Genomic DNA, 16,463 nt, shown 5'->3' on the forward strand with positions numbered 1-16,463 from the left:
TCAGCCTGTTTTGGTCTCTGTGACTTCAGTTAAGCATTCAGTGCAGTATAGCTGTCGATTTAATTCATTTAGATGATTATTGTTTATTTCATGGTGACATTTTATTTGTATTTTATATACAAGAGAATGTATGTATGTATCTTAAGCCTTATAATGAAAGACCCAAAAGATCTATTATGGGATTGCACAGATACCTTTATTACTCTAAGCAAATGAATTGATTTTCCTTTAGACAGCACTCCACTCATTTATACATACAGTAGTTCAGTGGATTAAATCTACAATGAATAGCTGGAAAGTTAGTCTCCATCATTAGTCACATACTCATGGGCGGACTTCCAAATTGCCTATTACACTCTAGGTAATAACAATCGTGTATTTGTTGATATCTTTCCCTGTTAGCTTAAGATACAGAACTTAGCCATGTGATAAATACCTGAAAATGATTTTAAGTTCATGTATTTCTTGTGTAGATCTTAAAGTGATGGAGAACTTGCTGAGAGGTAAAGTAGAATTTTGTCCATCGACAGATGGACAAATAGAGTTAGAAAATGACCCCACCTTTACAGAAAGGAAAGAAAAACTCATCCTGTGATTTCTCCTTATTTGCAGGTATAGATAGTCTTTTTTAAGTTTTCTCAGGAGGGATGCAGGGAGGCGAAGTAGTAGAGTAGACTGGGTGTATCTCAGATTCTGAGCACAAAGCTGAGCCCCTTGTTTCATGCAGAGAGCTCTCATGCATACAGTGTAGTGTTGTGTGATAGAATCAGGAGCTTTTGGAATATTTTGCTTCTTCTCTGGACAAGTTAATTCATCCAGCATATGTCGAGAAATGATGGCATTTTTTTTTACATTGCTTATGCTTTGCTTTTCATGTTAATAACGCCTCAAAAAATACCAAGCTGTATATTGTAATGTCCCAGTGGTAAACTGGACACTTGCCTTTCTCGGTATTTATAGGTTTAATTAAAAAACTCAGCATGTGTGTATTTTTAAATCTCAGATACTTAAATTTGTAGAAGTTGTGCCTACAAGTGATTGAAAGTATATATATGCAGGCTTTAATAAAATGTAAAAAGTGAACACAATATTCAAAGCTGTTTTCATAACATTGTAACCCTTTTATAAATTAGCTATTATGTATCTAGTAAAGATGGGGTGTTCGTACTTTTATACCTCTGTGTGTAAACAGACACTCTAGAATCCTAACAGGTTACCCCAGATAAACTGTACAGGGCCAAGCAACAAGTAACTTCAACGATAGTGAAAGCAAGTACCTAGAAACTTTAGAGTGACAGGTGACTTAAAACCTACTAATGTGAATATGAAATATGAAAACATGTAAATTAGTTGTTTGTTCTCCCAAGCAAGACTAAAGAGTGAGGATATCCTGTTTCCTATGTAGCTCACATACTGTTCTGTTCTGTGATTTTTGCTCTTTTGAAAAAAAAAATAGATATGTACAGCCTTCTTTAAGTTACGAATGTCTGAAGATAATAGATTCCCCTATTCCAATCTTCCTTCCATTGCAGAAGCATGAGCTGCGTAGAGCAATGCAAGGATTGGGGACCAGTTCAAGATAAGAAAATAGAATGTTTCTGGGCTGTGAATTTTCATGTGTTCAGAATTCAGGGTGCACAGTGGTAGCAACAGCAGAAACCTCAGAGAATCCTGGGACACCAGAGGTTAAGCAGCAAGCTGCTAAGTGATGGAAAAGTGTCTAGTAAGGTCGTTCTGCACTGCCTACCCACCATGATTTTACCCATGCAGTTTCTGTGGCTCATGCATTGCCTTATGACCTATAGTCCTTTTTGCTGTAGGGCTTGTTGCGCAGTATGTTGTCAATTTCATTTACCACATGTGATGTCATCTTAGGGAGGACCTGAGGAGGAGGAGAAACACCAAGGACGGTGTTAGTGTTGAGTATTCAACATTAAGTAGTCATTTCTACTTGCTCTATGTTTGCAAAGCCGTAGCTGGAATGAAGCCCCACCCTCATACCTCGCACTGGACAGAGCTTCAAGCCAGGGATTGTGTTTGTCGACTCAAGAAATGAAAACATAAGTGAAGTCTCATAGTAACACAGAATAGCGCTCTATACAGTGGAAATTCAATGTAAGTAATCTACATTGGTTTAATTTTTAGTAGGTAATCCAGCTGCCTTAAAATGGTATAATTACATTTTTATTCCATTGTATCCACCTAACACATTTTATTTAATATTTGTATCATTTTAATGTGAAATTAGTATAGAAAATTAAGGAACTTTGGGGGTATTAGTAAGCCCTTCAAATCCTGTGAACATTCTATACTTACAAATACATACACATCTATAAACTCAGGTGTGCACACATTTGGACAGGCCGTCACCATCATTCATGCACTCAAATAGCCGTATGTTGCTAGAAGCTGTGACAGTGGACAGCATTGATGTAGGACTGAGAAAAGAGGTCCAGCTATTGACTAGAACTGTTGAAGATGTTTGCAGCTTCATAGACTTCCCAGATAGATGGAAGGCGTGGAATTGAGTAGTGAACTGGAGTGATACACGGGTAGACTAGTGGGGATGGTAAGGATAAAGGAGAAGAAGCTGATGTGTAGGGGAGCTTGAATGCCACTGGTGGCTTCATCCTGTGGGTTGTGGGGGGAACTCTAAGTCAATGTCGTAACCATGTTCCTCATGTTGTGGTGACCCTAACCATCAAATTATTTTTGTTGCTACTTCATAACTATAATTTTGCTACTGTTAGGAATTGTAAACATTTGATATGAGACCCCTGTGAAAAAGCTGTTGAACCTCCAAAGGAATCGAGACCCACAAATTGAGAACCACTGTTCTAAGGACTTGGTCCCATTAGATACCTGGGGGAAACTGGAAGGATTAGTTGGAGGAGGGTGAAAGTGATCAGGCATTACAACACAGTCTTAAGGGACAGTACAGGACTTAAAAAGGCTAGTGATAGTGGAGTGGGAAGGTGGAGAGTCTGGGGAGTCACTGGAGCAGGATGTGTTGTGTGCATGTGGGCTTCCTGTAGAACTGACATGCATGTAGGCCGCTGCTCATTCCGGGCCAGCATTTATTATGAGAAGGAAACCAAAGGGTACACATTATACCACGAGACAAGGGACAAAGACCAGCTTTTTCTGTGGAATAGCCTGACCCTGTGTAGAGAGGCTGGGTGAGATGCAATTAGGATGACCAGTTCTGAGGTTTGGGCCTCACCCTTTGCTGCAGTCCTACTGGCCGAGGTGACCTTGTCTCTACTCCAGGACTGTCCTTAGCAGCCTGGGGCTTGGCACAAGAGTGTAGCTCCTCCTCTGCCCGGGAAACTTGTGCTTCTGGTTAAGGCTTTTCTACCTGAAGCTGACTAAGGAGTTTTGTTTCCCTGCCAGCTAGCTCTGGAGTCTCAGGTTCTAAGTAGCTAGTGTTACTTGGAGAGTTGACAGTGAGACTGGAAATCATAAACTGAGTTTGTGGAAGAAACTCCAGTGGGCTAGCCATGTGAGACAAAAACAACTCGTCACAATACATAGAGCTAGGAACAGTGAAGACATTAAAGTACTTGAATAAAACCTGGAGATGTGTGTACTGTTAAAAGCCGAGTGTTTTCCAGAGGAGCCATACTTTCAGAATTTCATGTGAAATCACTCTTTAAAAACACTGTGGGTACTTTATAACATCTTAAGCTATTACGCAGATTTAATGAGATTAAAATTGTACAACTTCTAAACTATTGTGCGGATTTAATGAGATTGTACCAGTTGTTCAGCCTTATTGTTACGCTGCCTGGAAGACTCGGCGGTTTACAGGGAAGTTTGGCTATTGTTGCTGGGACTGGGTGTCCTCAAGGAGGCCCTCCAGGACTGAGTTCTTTGAGGATGATGGGGATTTTGTAGGTGAACCACTATTAACTGGGATGTATGTGGAGGTCGGGTTTGAAGTGTTTGTGGTGACTGGAGATGAGAATCCCAGGGAGGTGTGTGTGTGTGTGTGTGTGTGTGTGTGTGTGTGTGTGGATGTCCGGTCCTCTTGGAATTTTCCTTTCCTTATAGCGGCCAGCACACTTTCTGTGCCTTTGCAGCCAGTGCCGTCGTCAGTGTTTGGCTTCCATTACATCACGTCTAGACTCTTCCGTGCTGGTGCTCGGGGTTAAGGAGAAGGGAGTTTGGGAAGCCCTTGTGTTAGCAATGAGGCTGCCTGGGTATCATCCCTTTCCTTTGCCCTTCGGGCATGGAAGTACCCTTTCCCTCACTGCCCAGTGGGCTCCTCCAGCTCAGATCTAGGGCTGTTTCTTCATGCCTGCCCTTGGCTGTGACTGCCCCTGGGATTGGAGATCATATAGTGTTAACATGATAGGAATTCTGCATTTCTCTTCCTGCCAAGATTTTTGTCTGTCCCTCCCAAATCTACAAATCCACCCACTCCACTTTCATTGCCTAGGTGATGACCACATTCTGCTTTCTTTGGGGGCAGCCTCAGGAATCTGGACATTCCCATGAAAGCACATCTGCCCTCTTTAAATCCTGTAAAGGATCCCATACCCATAAGCTATGTTTCCTCCCAACCTAGGTCCCTTACATTGCTCTACCTGTTCCTTGAATATATATTCTCTTGGGCTGTGGGAAGGCATGGAAGTCAGTCCAAAGACTCAGAATAAACATCCTATAGGGAGGGGCTTTTGCAAAGATACTATGTCAAGTAGGCCTACTTGTTTCTCAGTTGCTGTTTGGTACCACATTCTGTTCGCTTAGTAGCCCTGAAATATTGTACATTTTTTATCAGTCTCCTAGTATGTATGTAAGCTTGTGGAAGACTGGACAGTATTTTGTGTCCTGTGGTTTTGTCAGTACCTCTTACATAGTGAGTTCTCAGAGTCCAGCTTTAAAATGTAGATTTCTTAATTTCTTCTTTCTTAGCCCACCAGCAGTTTGAGGGCAGGATGTCACTTGTACTCATTACAGTAACCCAACCGGCTAGGTGCCAGATGGAATAAGTACCCGGTCTATGAGTGGAATTGAATCCACTGAGTCGAATGTCAGTTCTTTTGGGTACAAATGCGCCCCTGCCCCATCATCTTTATGTAACCGTATCTTTGGCCAGTGCATAACTGAAAATGAACGGAGATGGTGTGGCTCATTAGAGGGGACATTCCCGGGGCAGGCAGGGTCAGACCCCCACAGAATCCAGGAGAAACTGTGGCTGGGCAGGGTTTGGGACCAGGCAGAGGATTACCCCACCGCCTGATCCTGAGAAAGGTGGTGGCTAGGCAAGCAATCTGTACCATAGTCTCTAGAGCATCCTGGTCTGTTTCTAAATGGGGTTTTAAATACCCTCGTCTCCACCCTCCTTCCTGGAGAGGTGGCAGGGCTTGTCTTAGGAATAGATGGCTAGAGGAGAAGCCCTGACATTGTATTCCCCCGTGAGCAGAAGGGAAACACTTTGTTTGTTTCAGCAGGCTATATCTAAGTAGTCGGGAGGCTCAGGACTGAGACGTGTTGAGTGGTGAAGAAAAGGACCCATCCTATCAGGCCACTAACCCCACCCCTTTCCTTAGATGACCTGGGCATCTTCTGTCCTTCCCTGCATATTTCCCAGGTGCTGTTGTAACTTCAATCCAGCACCCAGCCTTCAGACCATCCCTTGGGGGCAGATGGGCCACTTGGATTCTTTTCTAGGGGGATGTGATCTGATAATTCCAAACAGGAATTCATTCCCCAGTTACTAGTGGAGTAATAACTAGGGCCATGTAGTAGGAAGTGGGAAATCAGTGGGGAAGAGAGCCAGAGGTCTCTGATCTTCAGCCTTCCAGTCCAGCAAAGGGGACAAGCAGTTATTCACACATCTTATCCTAACTGAAATGATGAGTGGGTATCACAGGATGCTGTCAAATGACCCGAAAGGAGTAAGTCGATGCAGTGGGCCGGCAGTAGTTTGTGACGGCAACAAATGAATGAATGATGTGTGCATATCGTCTTGGAAGTGTTACATACTCAGGCGGGCAGTTAAACATGCTCTGTGGCTAGACCTAGGAAGTCCTTTGCCGGGTTTGTCATTGGAATGCGCTGCCCCACAAAATATGAACCACTGTGGAATCGGAGGAACGTGTTTGTTAAATAAGCGGAGGACAGCCCTAGATCCCATGTGTTGTGTAAGTGTGCTGTTGCTGCTTACAGCTTCCTGTCCCCCAATACCTTGTCCAGGACACTGCCTGGGGACACACTGTAGCATTCCTGGAGTTTGCCGGAAAGGGCTGCAATACTTGCCTGAATGGCACCGAGGTTTTCAATGAGCTGTTCGGGAGTGGATGATCCCAGGAGCACAGAACTCACACCTTCGTTTCTCAGGCACCATGCTGGAAAGAGCAGAGCACTGGGTCAGGATTATTGGTGAACGCAGAAGCATCAGGTACAGCTATGTTGTAGCCAAGATTTACTAACCTCTGTGTGTGTGGTGGTGGTGTGTGGGGGGGGATGGAGGGTACACAGTGTTCTCTGGGATTTAAAACTGGGACAACACCTCACCTCTCTTGCTCAGAGTCTTAATGAAATCAGTCTATGCGTTTGAATAGTAGGTTTGTTCTCTCCGGCTTTCTTGTATTTTGCCTCAGGTACCGGATTATTCAGTACAACTAGCTACCCATCATAGGAGTACCTTATTCCTGAAAATACCTGGCACTGCTCACTTTCTTGTTTTTGGCCAAGCTGACCTAGAACTTCCTTTGTAGCTCAAGGATGACATTAAACTTCTGATTCACTGCCCCTACCTCCTGAGTCCTGGGATTGGGGGCGTGTGCTACCATCCGAGGTTTATGTGCTGTTGAAAAACTCAGGGCCTTCTGAATGTTGGACAAGCACTCTGCCAACTCAACTGTATTTCCAGCCTGGGAATTTAAACATTAAAGGGGAAGAGAAGGAAATGCTTCATTGGGGTAGAAATTACATATCAAAAAGAATTGTATCTGTTTTAAAGTGTACATTAGCTATATTTTAAAAAAAAGTTTACCAGCCCTCGGTAATTTTATTGTGTAAATCATTAGTATTTTAAATTCAGTTTTAGTAGAAAGTTCCCATCACCCTAATAAAATCCCTCATGCCTTCAGGCATTAATTGATACCTAGTCCTACTTCAACCGTAGGTAAGCACTTACTCCTTGTTTTTAGATCTGTCTTCCTGAGCATTTTATTTAAATAGAATAAAGACATTGCCTATTGTCTTGGCTGTTCTTCACCTCGTGTGCACATGGTCTCGTGCTTCCGTGGTGTGGCGGTGTATCCTTGCAGAGTGATTGTGGCGGCCTTTTGGTCTTGGCTATTCTTCACCTCGTGTGCACATGGTCTCGTGCTTCCGTGGTGTGCGGTGTATCCTTGCAGAGTGATTGTGGCGGCCTTTTGCTGCTGCTCTCCTTCCGCCCTCAGTAGCTCTCCCTGGACTCACTGGTGTTCCTACTTTATGCTTGGGCTGCCCTTCTCTCAATACAGATCCCCTACTTCTAGCCACAGCTACTCTGACATCACTTTGCTGATTTCAGTTGTGAGGGACAAGACTACTTTCCTTTAAGATGACAGTCATTTCTTACCCTGGCAATCTTATTTTCGATTCTGCCGCTTTAGCTTCAAGGTTCCCTGCCTGGACTTTTGTGTTTCATGAACACTGCTTTGTTAATCTCTTTTTTCCTAAACATGAGTGATTTTTCCTCCTCTGGGAGCCCTTTGCCCAGAATGCACTTTTGCCCTCATGTTTCCTTTGCCTCTTTAGCATCTCATCCTTTGAGGTGCCTCGAGGTCCTGTATTCTTCGGAAAACCTACTCTGAATTCCAGGCCAACGTGGGCGCCTTACACGTTAATTCCCTGCCCCATATCCAAAACTGTAAACCCTGTACTCACGTCTATTAATTGTCTTGACTTGCCCATTAGGCTGTGGGATGTGGCTGTCTTGAATTGGATGCTTAGCAACCCACTCCATACCTGGCACATGGGTCACACTTATAAATATTTACTGGAGAAACAGGCATAGATGCTGGATTCATCTCCAGCACTTTTGCCTCCTTTTCCTCAAGGCCCTGCTGTCAGCTGGTCCTCCAGCATGCAGGCTGGCCATTGAGGCAGTCACTGAGTCCTTCCAGGTGGTCATTTCAGCACTCCTCCCTCTCCTCCCTGCCTTGCCTTTATTACCTTCTGCTTTGCACTTAGAATCCCTTTCGGAACAAGTGGAAGTTCAGTGCAAAGCAGTGAACTGATTTCAGCAACACCCAATTCCTCCTAGGACTGCCGGGCCTAAGAGAAGCCGCTTTGCAGAGCTGACCATGGGTTGCACCTGCAGCTGATTCTTCCTAATCAGCCTGCCTCATTGGGTATCACTGGCAAGCACATCCGTGGTGCCTGTGATCTGCCAGTGAACTGAGTGCTGGCTCCTGGGCATGTGTGCAACTGGGAGCACCATGCAGATCCGAGCAGTCTGTTTCCTGCTGGAAGCCTCCCCTCCCCTAGTCACGCTGTGTCCTTGGAGATCAGAGGCAATGAGTCTGGAAATCATTCCTTTTTGGGTCTGAGAATTTTGTGGATAAAAACAGCTGCTTGTTTGAAAAGAAAGATGACGGGCAAGAAAAACATCTGCGGAAGTAGTTCTCAGCTTTCCTAATGCTGTGACCCCTGCATGCAGTTCCTCGTGTTGTGACACCCCCCAACAAAATTATTTTTGTGGCTACTTCATAACTAGTTTGCTACTGTTATGAATTGTAACGTAAATATAAGATATGCAGGGTATCGGATATGCAGCCCCTGTGAATAGCTCTCTTGGACCCAAGGGAGAAGGAAAAACCAGCATCTATCAATTTAAACCCACACTCTGTACAAAGGGTATGTCATGAATATCTCACTTCCAGAGGACGTTCTCCCTAGGAAGATAATGTTCTTCCATTTCTTCCAGACTTTAATATAATCATCTTGGTATTTGTGGGGAATGGGTTCTATCCTCCCTACAATGTAGACACACTCAATTCTGTTTTTTTTTAAATTCTGTTTTTTTAAATGGCATGATATTTGCATATACACTCTCCTGTATTCTTTTTTTTTTTTGTTTTGTTTTGTTTTGTTTTTCGAGACAGGGTTTCTCTGTAGCTTTGGTGCCTGTCCCGGAACTAGCTCTTGTAGACCAGGCTGGCCTCGAACTCACAGAGATCCGCCTGCCTCTGCCTCCCGAGTGCTGGGATTAAAGGCGTGCGCCACCACCGCCCGGCTCTCTCCTGTATTCTTTAAGTCATCTCCATATTACTTATAATGCCTATTATAATGTAAACAAACGGTTGGTTGACTGTGGATATGGAAGGTCAAGTGTACTCAATTCATGTTGCCACCTAAAATCTTATTTACTATATAGTAGATAATATTTTCTTGTGTGTGTTAAGAAAACCCAAGCCCAGTATGTCTGGTTCTATGTAAACATGCCCTATGGCTTCTGGAGATGGAGATCAGATCCAGATTGTTAGCCTTGGCACTGAGTGCCTTTACCCAGTGGGCCATCTCTCCAACCTCCATTTCCATTTTTCTAATGCCATTTGCTGTAATTTTTAAATTTCTAACCTCAGCAGAGCCAAGCTATCAATAAATACTTCTTTACAGAGGCCTTACCCTGGCCTGTTTATCTCTCTAGGTCAGCGTATCTGATCTGCTGCTGTTTCCTATTAGGACTTTTCCCCCTTGGAATTAACACCTATTTTACTCCTTCATTCTTAGTTACCGTGCCGGTTGTAGTAAGTCATCCAGTGTCATTTGTGAGCCAGGGTTCCTCATAGCATGTATCTCACGGGATTATCCTGAGCCTAAGACGCTACGGCAGTGACTGTGGAGTGTACACGGCACAGTCTGGCACGTCCCCAACCCCCGCAAGTTTGAATGCTTTTGTATTCAATTCGGGGTCACGAACCATGTGTGACTGCTGAGCTGAAGGTGCATCACATGGAAAATAGATGCTGTGTTTTGAAAACAGGCTGAAAAAGAATATTTTAAAAACCTCAGTAATTTTATATATGTCTAAATGGTAATATGGGGATAGATCATGTTAAATAAAATGGATTATTAAAATTAATTTCACTTCTTTCTGTTTGACTTTAAAAATATTTTTTGAATTTATGTGTGTGTGTGTGCGTGCGTACGTGTGTGTGCTCATGCGTGTGTGTTTGTGTGAATTTATATGTCTTCAGGTGCCTGTGGAGGCCAGAAGTGGGTATTGAGCCCCTTGGAGGTAGAGTTACAGAGGGTTCTGAGTTGCCAGAAAGTGTTGGGAATCAAACTCTGGTCCTCTGGAGGAGCAGTGAACACTCTTAACCACTGAGCCATCTTTTCAGTTCCCGTTTTACTTTCTTAATATGGCCATTGGCAAATGTGAGACGAAATAAATATTTCCCATTGTGCTTTAGTGGACCGTGCCAGCACATGTGGTTTTGGGCGGCCGTGACCTTTCACGGACTACACAGCATGAGAAGAACAGTTTTCATGGCTGTTGAAAAGTTTCCAGGGGAAGCTGCTCTTGCAGTATCCACTTTCAGTGTGCAAGAGCCAAGGGCCTCTTTGAAGCCCTGTTTCTCAGCCTCGTACCAACCTTGTCTCAGCAGGGATAGGAGCTTGTCAGAAGAAATGGTGTCATTGGGTAATGTAATGGCACAGTTCCCCTTAGACACTTGAATATGTGTCTTTTGTCTTTTAGGTTTTTTATTAAAGTTTTTTTCATACATTTTTTATCATTTTCCCCTTCCAACTCCTCCCAGGTCTTTCTTATCTGTCTGCCCACCTAACACTGTTTTCTCTTCTTCTTCATGTTTTATGCAACTGTCTTATAAGGGAGAAGGGAAAGGAAAGATGTTGTGACATAGAAAAGTCATTTGGGAATACCTTGAATAACTTCCTTTCTGATGCATGTACCAGAATTACCAGAATTGATGCTTCTGAGATCAGCCTGCCCCACAGGCAACATGTGACCATGGCAGGGTGTCGGTCAGCCATAGAAAAGTCCATTTTTAGTCATCTCAGTGAAAGTTCCCCCGTTCCAGGCCCGCTCTGCCATCCCCAGTCCTTTTCTTACCCACAGCCAGCTGAGGTAGTGTGCAGCCCAGGCGCTCAGCAATCGGAGAAAGGTCTTTTAGCTTGTTCTGCTGCTTTCTCCCTTCTTCACTTACAATTCTTTCCTTCAGCCACTGGTAGCACTGCGGATAACATAGCACATAAGCAGTAGTGTCTTGTATGGGTACCATGTCAAAAGCTGCTAATTTAATAAAATATAAGAACCTCAGGTGAGGCTGGAGAGAGGGCTCATCAGTTATGTGTGTCTTCCGCTCTCTCAGAGGATATGAGTTTGATTTCCAGCGCCCACAACCACGTATAACTCTAGCTCCACTGGACTGAACTCCCAAAGTCCAAAGAGTGGGAGGAGTGAGAATATGCACAAAGAGGTCAAAACCATGATGGGGACACCCACTGAAACAGTTTACCTGAGCTAATGGGAGCTCACAAACTCCAACTAGACAGGGAAGGAACCAGCATAGGACCAAACTAGACCCTCTCTGAATAGGGGTGACAGTTGCATGGTTGGGCAGACTGCAGGGCCACTTGGAGTGGCACCAGGATTTTTCCCTACTGCTTGTATTGCCTTTTTGGAAACTTATTCTCTTTGGATGGATACCTTGCTCAACCTAGATATAGTAGGGAGGGCCTTCCCCAAAGCTATGTACCTTACTTTCCCTGAGGAGTGAATGGGGGTGGGGCAGGGTGGGGGAGGTAGAGGGGCTGGAAGGAGAGGAGGGAGTGGGAACTGGAATTGGTATGTAAAATGAAAAAAAGATAGGCCTCCAAGGACACCTGAACTCACGTGGCCTGCCCCCCCCCAACACACACACAGTGGCCCAGCTTTGTGTCAAGAGAGTTTTCTGCTCCCTGAAGATCATTGTTTTACATCATTGTAATAACTGTCATCTCTTTTGCCTTATTCCATCCCTAGCCTCATTGTTATTTTAAAACATTTTATTTTTGCATTTGTGCATACGTGTGCCAGTGCCCTTTGAGGCTGTAGAGGATGTTAGAGCCTGGAGTAACAGGCAGTTGTGAGTTATCCAATATGGGTTCTGGGGACTAAACTCAGGTTCAAGTTTAAAACCTGAGTTTTTAAAACTAAGTTTTAAAAAGCAGCAAGTGTTTTTAATCACTGGACCATCTCTCCAGCTCCCTAATACAATACTATGATAATTATAATAATTACGGTAATAATGATATTATTATGTGGGCTTTGTGTTTCGATGCCACAGATTAGAATCAGTAGAGTAAGAGTTGAAAAGACAACCCAGGAAACTTCTTTTTAAAACATGGAAAAAGACTGACCATGACCTGTAGACTGTTGAGTTAGTTTACTTTCCCAAATATGAAAGGGCTTTGGGAATTTCTCCCAGTCCTACTGGCAGAAGGCTCTGCTCTGGCAGGTGATGAGAAATAATCCTTGGATAGAAAAGGCTAGCACTGACCAGCAGTGGCTGAAGGGAAGGACCGAGGGTCCACAAGGACCGTCCTCTTTCCTTGCACCCATGGATCTGAACCTTAGAGGCAGCAGGAAGCTCTGCAGCTAGCAGTGGGCATAGGCTGCTGGCTTTTGTTTTAGTGTTTCCTCATCACTCTAAGAATTTCCAAAGAAAGGGCTAACCACATTATGTTTTATTGTGATTTTTGGACTAATTTTTATAGATGTGAAAAAGAGAAGGGCAAGCTGCCCCAGTTCTGTCTGCTCCTAGATACCAAAGGCTTATGGTCTGGCTCCTCACTGGGGACTTTGCCTGGGGAAATGGCCAAGGCGTTCCTAGCTTCAGCACTGGGAAGTCTCTGATTCTTCCAGAGGAAGGGTGCCTGAAGTAACATGTTCGGAGGTGACAGCTGGTGCCAGTGGTGCTGGGGTGGATGGCTGTGGACAATGAGCACATGATTAGGGCCCAGGCAGCCTTGAGTCAGGGTGCTGCCATTGTCAGACATTCCTGCAGAGCTGTGGGACGTGGGAAAATATGTATGAAGTGGGAAATACCATTAATCCTTTCCTAATTTTCATAATTTCATGATCTTTCAGGGAAACAGTATCTCTGAGTGTGACTCAAACACAAAGTAAGGAAGTAATAGCCAAATGCTTTTGAACATACTACTGTGCATATGTGAGTGTGAACACACACATACTACTGTATACATGTGAGTGTGAGTGTGGGCACACATACTACCGCACATTTGTGAGTGGGTGCACACATACTACTGTACATTTGTGAGTGTGAGCGCACATACTACTATGCATGTGTGAGCGTACACATACTACTGTATACATGTGAGTGTGAGCACACATACTACTGTATACATGTGAGTGTGAGCACACATACTACTGTATACATGTGAGTGTGAGCACACATACTACTGTATACATGTGAGTGTGGGCGCACACATACTACTGTATACATGTGAGTGTGAGCGTACACATACTACTGTATACATGTGAGTGTGGGCGCACACATACTACTGTATACATGTGAGTGTGAGCACACATACTACTGTATACATGTGAGTGTGAGCACACATACTACTGTATACATGTGAGTGTGGGCGCACATACTACTGTATACATGTGAGTGTGGGCGCACACATACTACTGTATACATGTGAGTGTGGGCGCACACATACTACTGTATACATGTGAGTGTGAGCACACATACTACTGTATACATGTGAGTGTGGGCGCACACATACTACTGTATACATGTGAGTGGGCGCACATACTACTGTATAGATGTGTGAGCACACATACTACTGTATACATGTGAGTGTGAGCACACATACTACTGTATACATGTGAGTGTGAGCACACATACTACTGTATACATGTGAGTGTGAGCACACATACTACTGTATACATGTGAGTGTGGGCGCACACAAACTACTGTGCATATGTGGCAGTCGCGTGTCGCTGCCTTCTCTTCTGTGAGACAGGCTCTCTTTTCTTTGTTGCTTACTCCTCTCTACTCAGGCTAGTTGGCCCATGAGGTTCTGGAATGTTCCTGTCTCTGCCACCCACATCACTGTAGAGGTGCTTGAACTACAGGCACACGCACCATTCCCCGTTTTGCTTGGGTGCTGGGGAATCCAAGCTCAGGGCTTCAGTGCAGCAAGCTCTGTACCCACTGGTTACTTTTACAAGTCTTTCAGTATGACTGGTATGCATGCATCACACACACACACACACACACACACACACACACACAGTGTATTTCAATCTTAAGAAAAAGAATTTTTAATACAATATTTCAAAAATAGAGTAATTCTATAAAAATGATAAAACCTTTTTTTTTTTTTTTTTTTTTTTTGGTTTTTTGAGACAGGGTTTCTCTGTGTAGCCTTGAATGCCCTGGAACTCATTCTGTAGACCAGGCTGGCCCAGACTGGCCTCAAACTCACAGAGCTCCGCCTGCCTCTGCCTCTTGAGTGCTGGGGTTAAAGGGGTGTGCCACCATCACCCAGCATTAAATCAAGCATTCCTAAAGTACGTGGTACGTATTGAAATCTCATGAACTCTACGTTTTAGAAACAGCTTTAACTTCATTTCAAATAGGAAAATGTTAACAGTGGGAAGAGATGAAATCTAATTAAAATATTAATAATGAAAGTGACCCTGTATTTTGCAAGAAGGTTGATGGTGAATTTGGTCACCACTGTGGATGGGAGGCACAGTGCTGGGGATTCTGTTGCTCCATCATGGTCCCCTTCACATGTGCGTCTGTGGAAGCCCCTGAGGTACTTCTTGAACATCAGGGTTATCCACTTGGTCTCTGTATTCCAAAGCGAACAACGCAGACAGTAATATTTGCCAAAGTACTCATTAATTTATCTTACATTTTGGGTTATCACATTCATTCAGCAATTATTGAGTTGTGCTAGGCTCTGTGATGGGTTAAAGGCTTTTAGCTCCTCACTTAGAAGCATCCACAACTCAGTATCTAGGAACTGAAGTGTTTCGTAGATGAGTGACCTTCGTGCTTCAATAATCTCCTCACAAGCCGTGTTTGTAGCACCTGCTTTACGGAAACTACTCCAACAAAGTGGTGGATGACTGAGCTGAGCAAAGTGGTTTTCTCTTTCGGCTGCCATTGCTGGTCTCACAGGTTGGACATCGCCAACTTCGGCCGTTCTTTTCTGGTCTGAAGCTAATGAATAAAAGATCTCTTTTCTTCTAGGATACATTCTCTTAAGGACGTGGCTGTCCGTTTTCCTGCTCCCAGCTTCACTGGCAAGATTCACGTGGAGTGGAAGAAAATAGCATATCCATATTGGAGATAAATAGAGGAGGGCTGACCGTGTTCTAGTCCGTGGACAGATGGCTGCTGAGCCATGCCCACCCCACCCTCAAGGATCGTCTTTGCGGCAACAGAGTTCTCAGAATAGGGCTGTTCACACTGAGGTCTGTCACTGGCAGCCAGAGAGCTCCAGCCTCTGTAAGAAGTGTTGATGGATACATAGAGGAAAGTGCAGATAACTCAGTAACTTTATTAAGCTACAGGCTTTGTTCTTGAGGACAAGATGGGAGAACCACAGGAGAACGGGAAGAGCACATCTGGGAGGCAAATGGAGTGCAGTGCATTTGGGTGGGAAATGAAATAATGTGGGGAGGAGAGACAAGAACGGGAAAATAGACTTGAGTTAGATTCCAAGAGGATCTGGGATTTATCCCATAAACTGGGAAGTCAGGAAAGCATTTTGAAATGGATTATGATATGGTCTCTTGGAAAGATAATTAGCCCCAAGGTGGATTGTTGAGAAGAGGGAGGCAGGGAAAGCATCCGAGTTCACTTCTGCAGTAACCCGGAAAGGGAAGATGAAGACCTCCTGGGGCTGTGCCGAGTGGACCTGGCTGGCAGGATGCTGTGTGGAGGAGCCCTGCTCGGTCGTGATGTGGGGTAGCACTATGACGTCTGACCACGATGGCTAGATCTTGGGCAGAGACATTGCTGAGCTAAAGGAGAGTTAAGTGTGAGAAGAAGGGTGTGTGAGAGTAGATTCTATTGGGCTTGACAGGTTGGTACCCATGGGACATCGATTAGACTGGAAGAAGTGGTTTGCTTCTCAACAGTGGAGTCACAGTTGGTGGCATGCAGTTGGAAGTCACTGTTAGAGGGATGGGGCCAGCCAGAAGAGGCTGCGCAGAAAATTCCCTGGCTAATCTTGTTTCCTACAAGAGCCCTGGAGAGTCATTTTTAAAGAATGATTGATTCTTCAATTTTAGTTCAATATAGCAGGCACAAAGTACTAGCATTTTGTTGATAATAACAACAGACAGTGTTATATGATCCATTCGGAGGGCTGTGTTAAAAGTTGCCAATGTATCTGTCCGCTTGTCTCAAATTTTTCCGTTAGCACTATACTATAACTTAGTCCTGGGGATGTCCTTCCCTTTGCTTCTT

The 16,463-nt window shown here is 44.2% G+C and overlaps 1 protein-coding gene across 2 annotated transcripts in view; it reads right to left on the bottom strand.

Moving 5' to 3' along the window:
• Positions 1–180: 180 nt before the first annotated feature.
• The window catches only part of Kcnab1 (potassium voltage-gated channel subfamily A regulatory beta subunit 1), a 338,359-nt gene continuing 322,076 nt past the window's right edge, over positions 181–16,463 (bottom strand). For both annotated transcript variants that reach the window (XM_041659149.1, XM_041659150.1), the window contains exons 12-14: positions 11,078–11,198; positions 6,265–6,353; positions 181–1,882 (exon numbers count right to left, since the gene is read on the bottom strand). In XM_041659149.1, the coding sequence (XP_041515083.1) occupies positions 1,793–1,882; positions 6,265–6,353; positions 11,078–11,198 (300 nt within the window). In that variant the 3' untranslated portion in view covers positions 181–1,792. The remainder of the gene's footprint in view (positions 1,883–6,264; positions 6,354–11,077; positions 11,199–16,463) is intronic.

Source organism: Microtus oregoni, unplaced genomic scaffold, assembly GCF_018167655.1.
Source record: "Microtus oregoni isolate MIOR12 unplaced genomic scaffold, Mior012 000010F_ref0000083, whole genome shotgun sequence".
In the NCBI taxonomy this organism is placed as follows: domain Eukaryota; kingdom Metazoa; phylum Chordata; class Mammalia; order Rodentia; family Cricetidae; genus Microtus; species Microtus oregoni.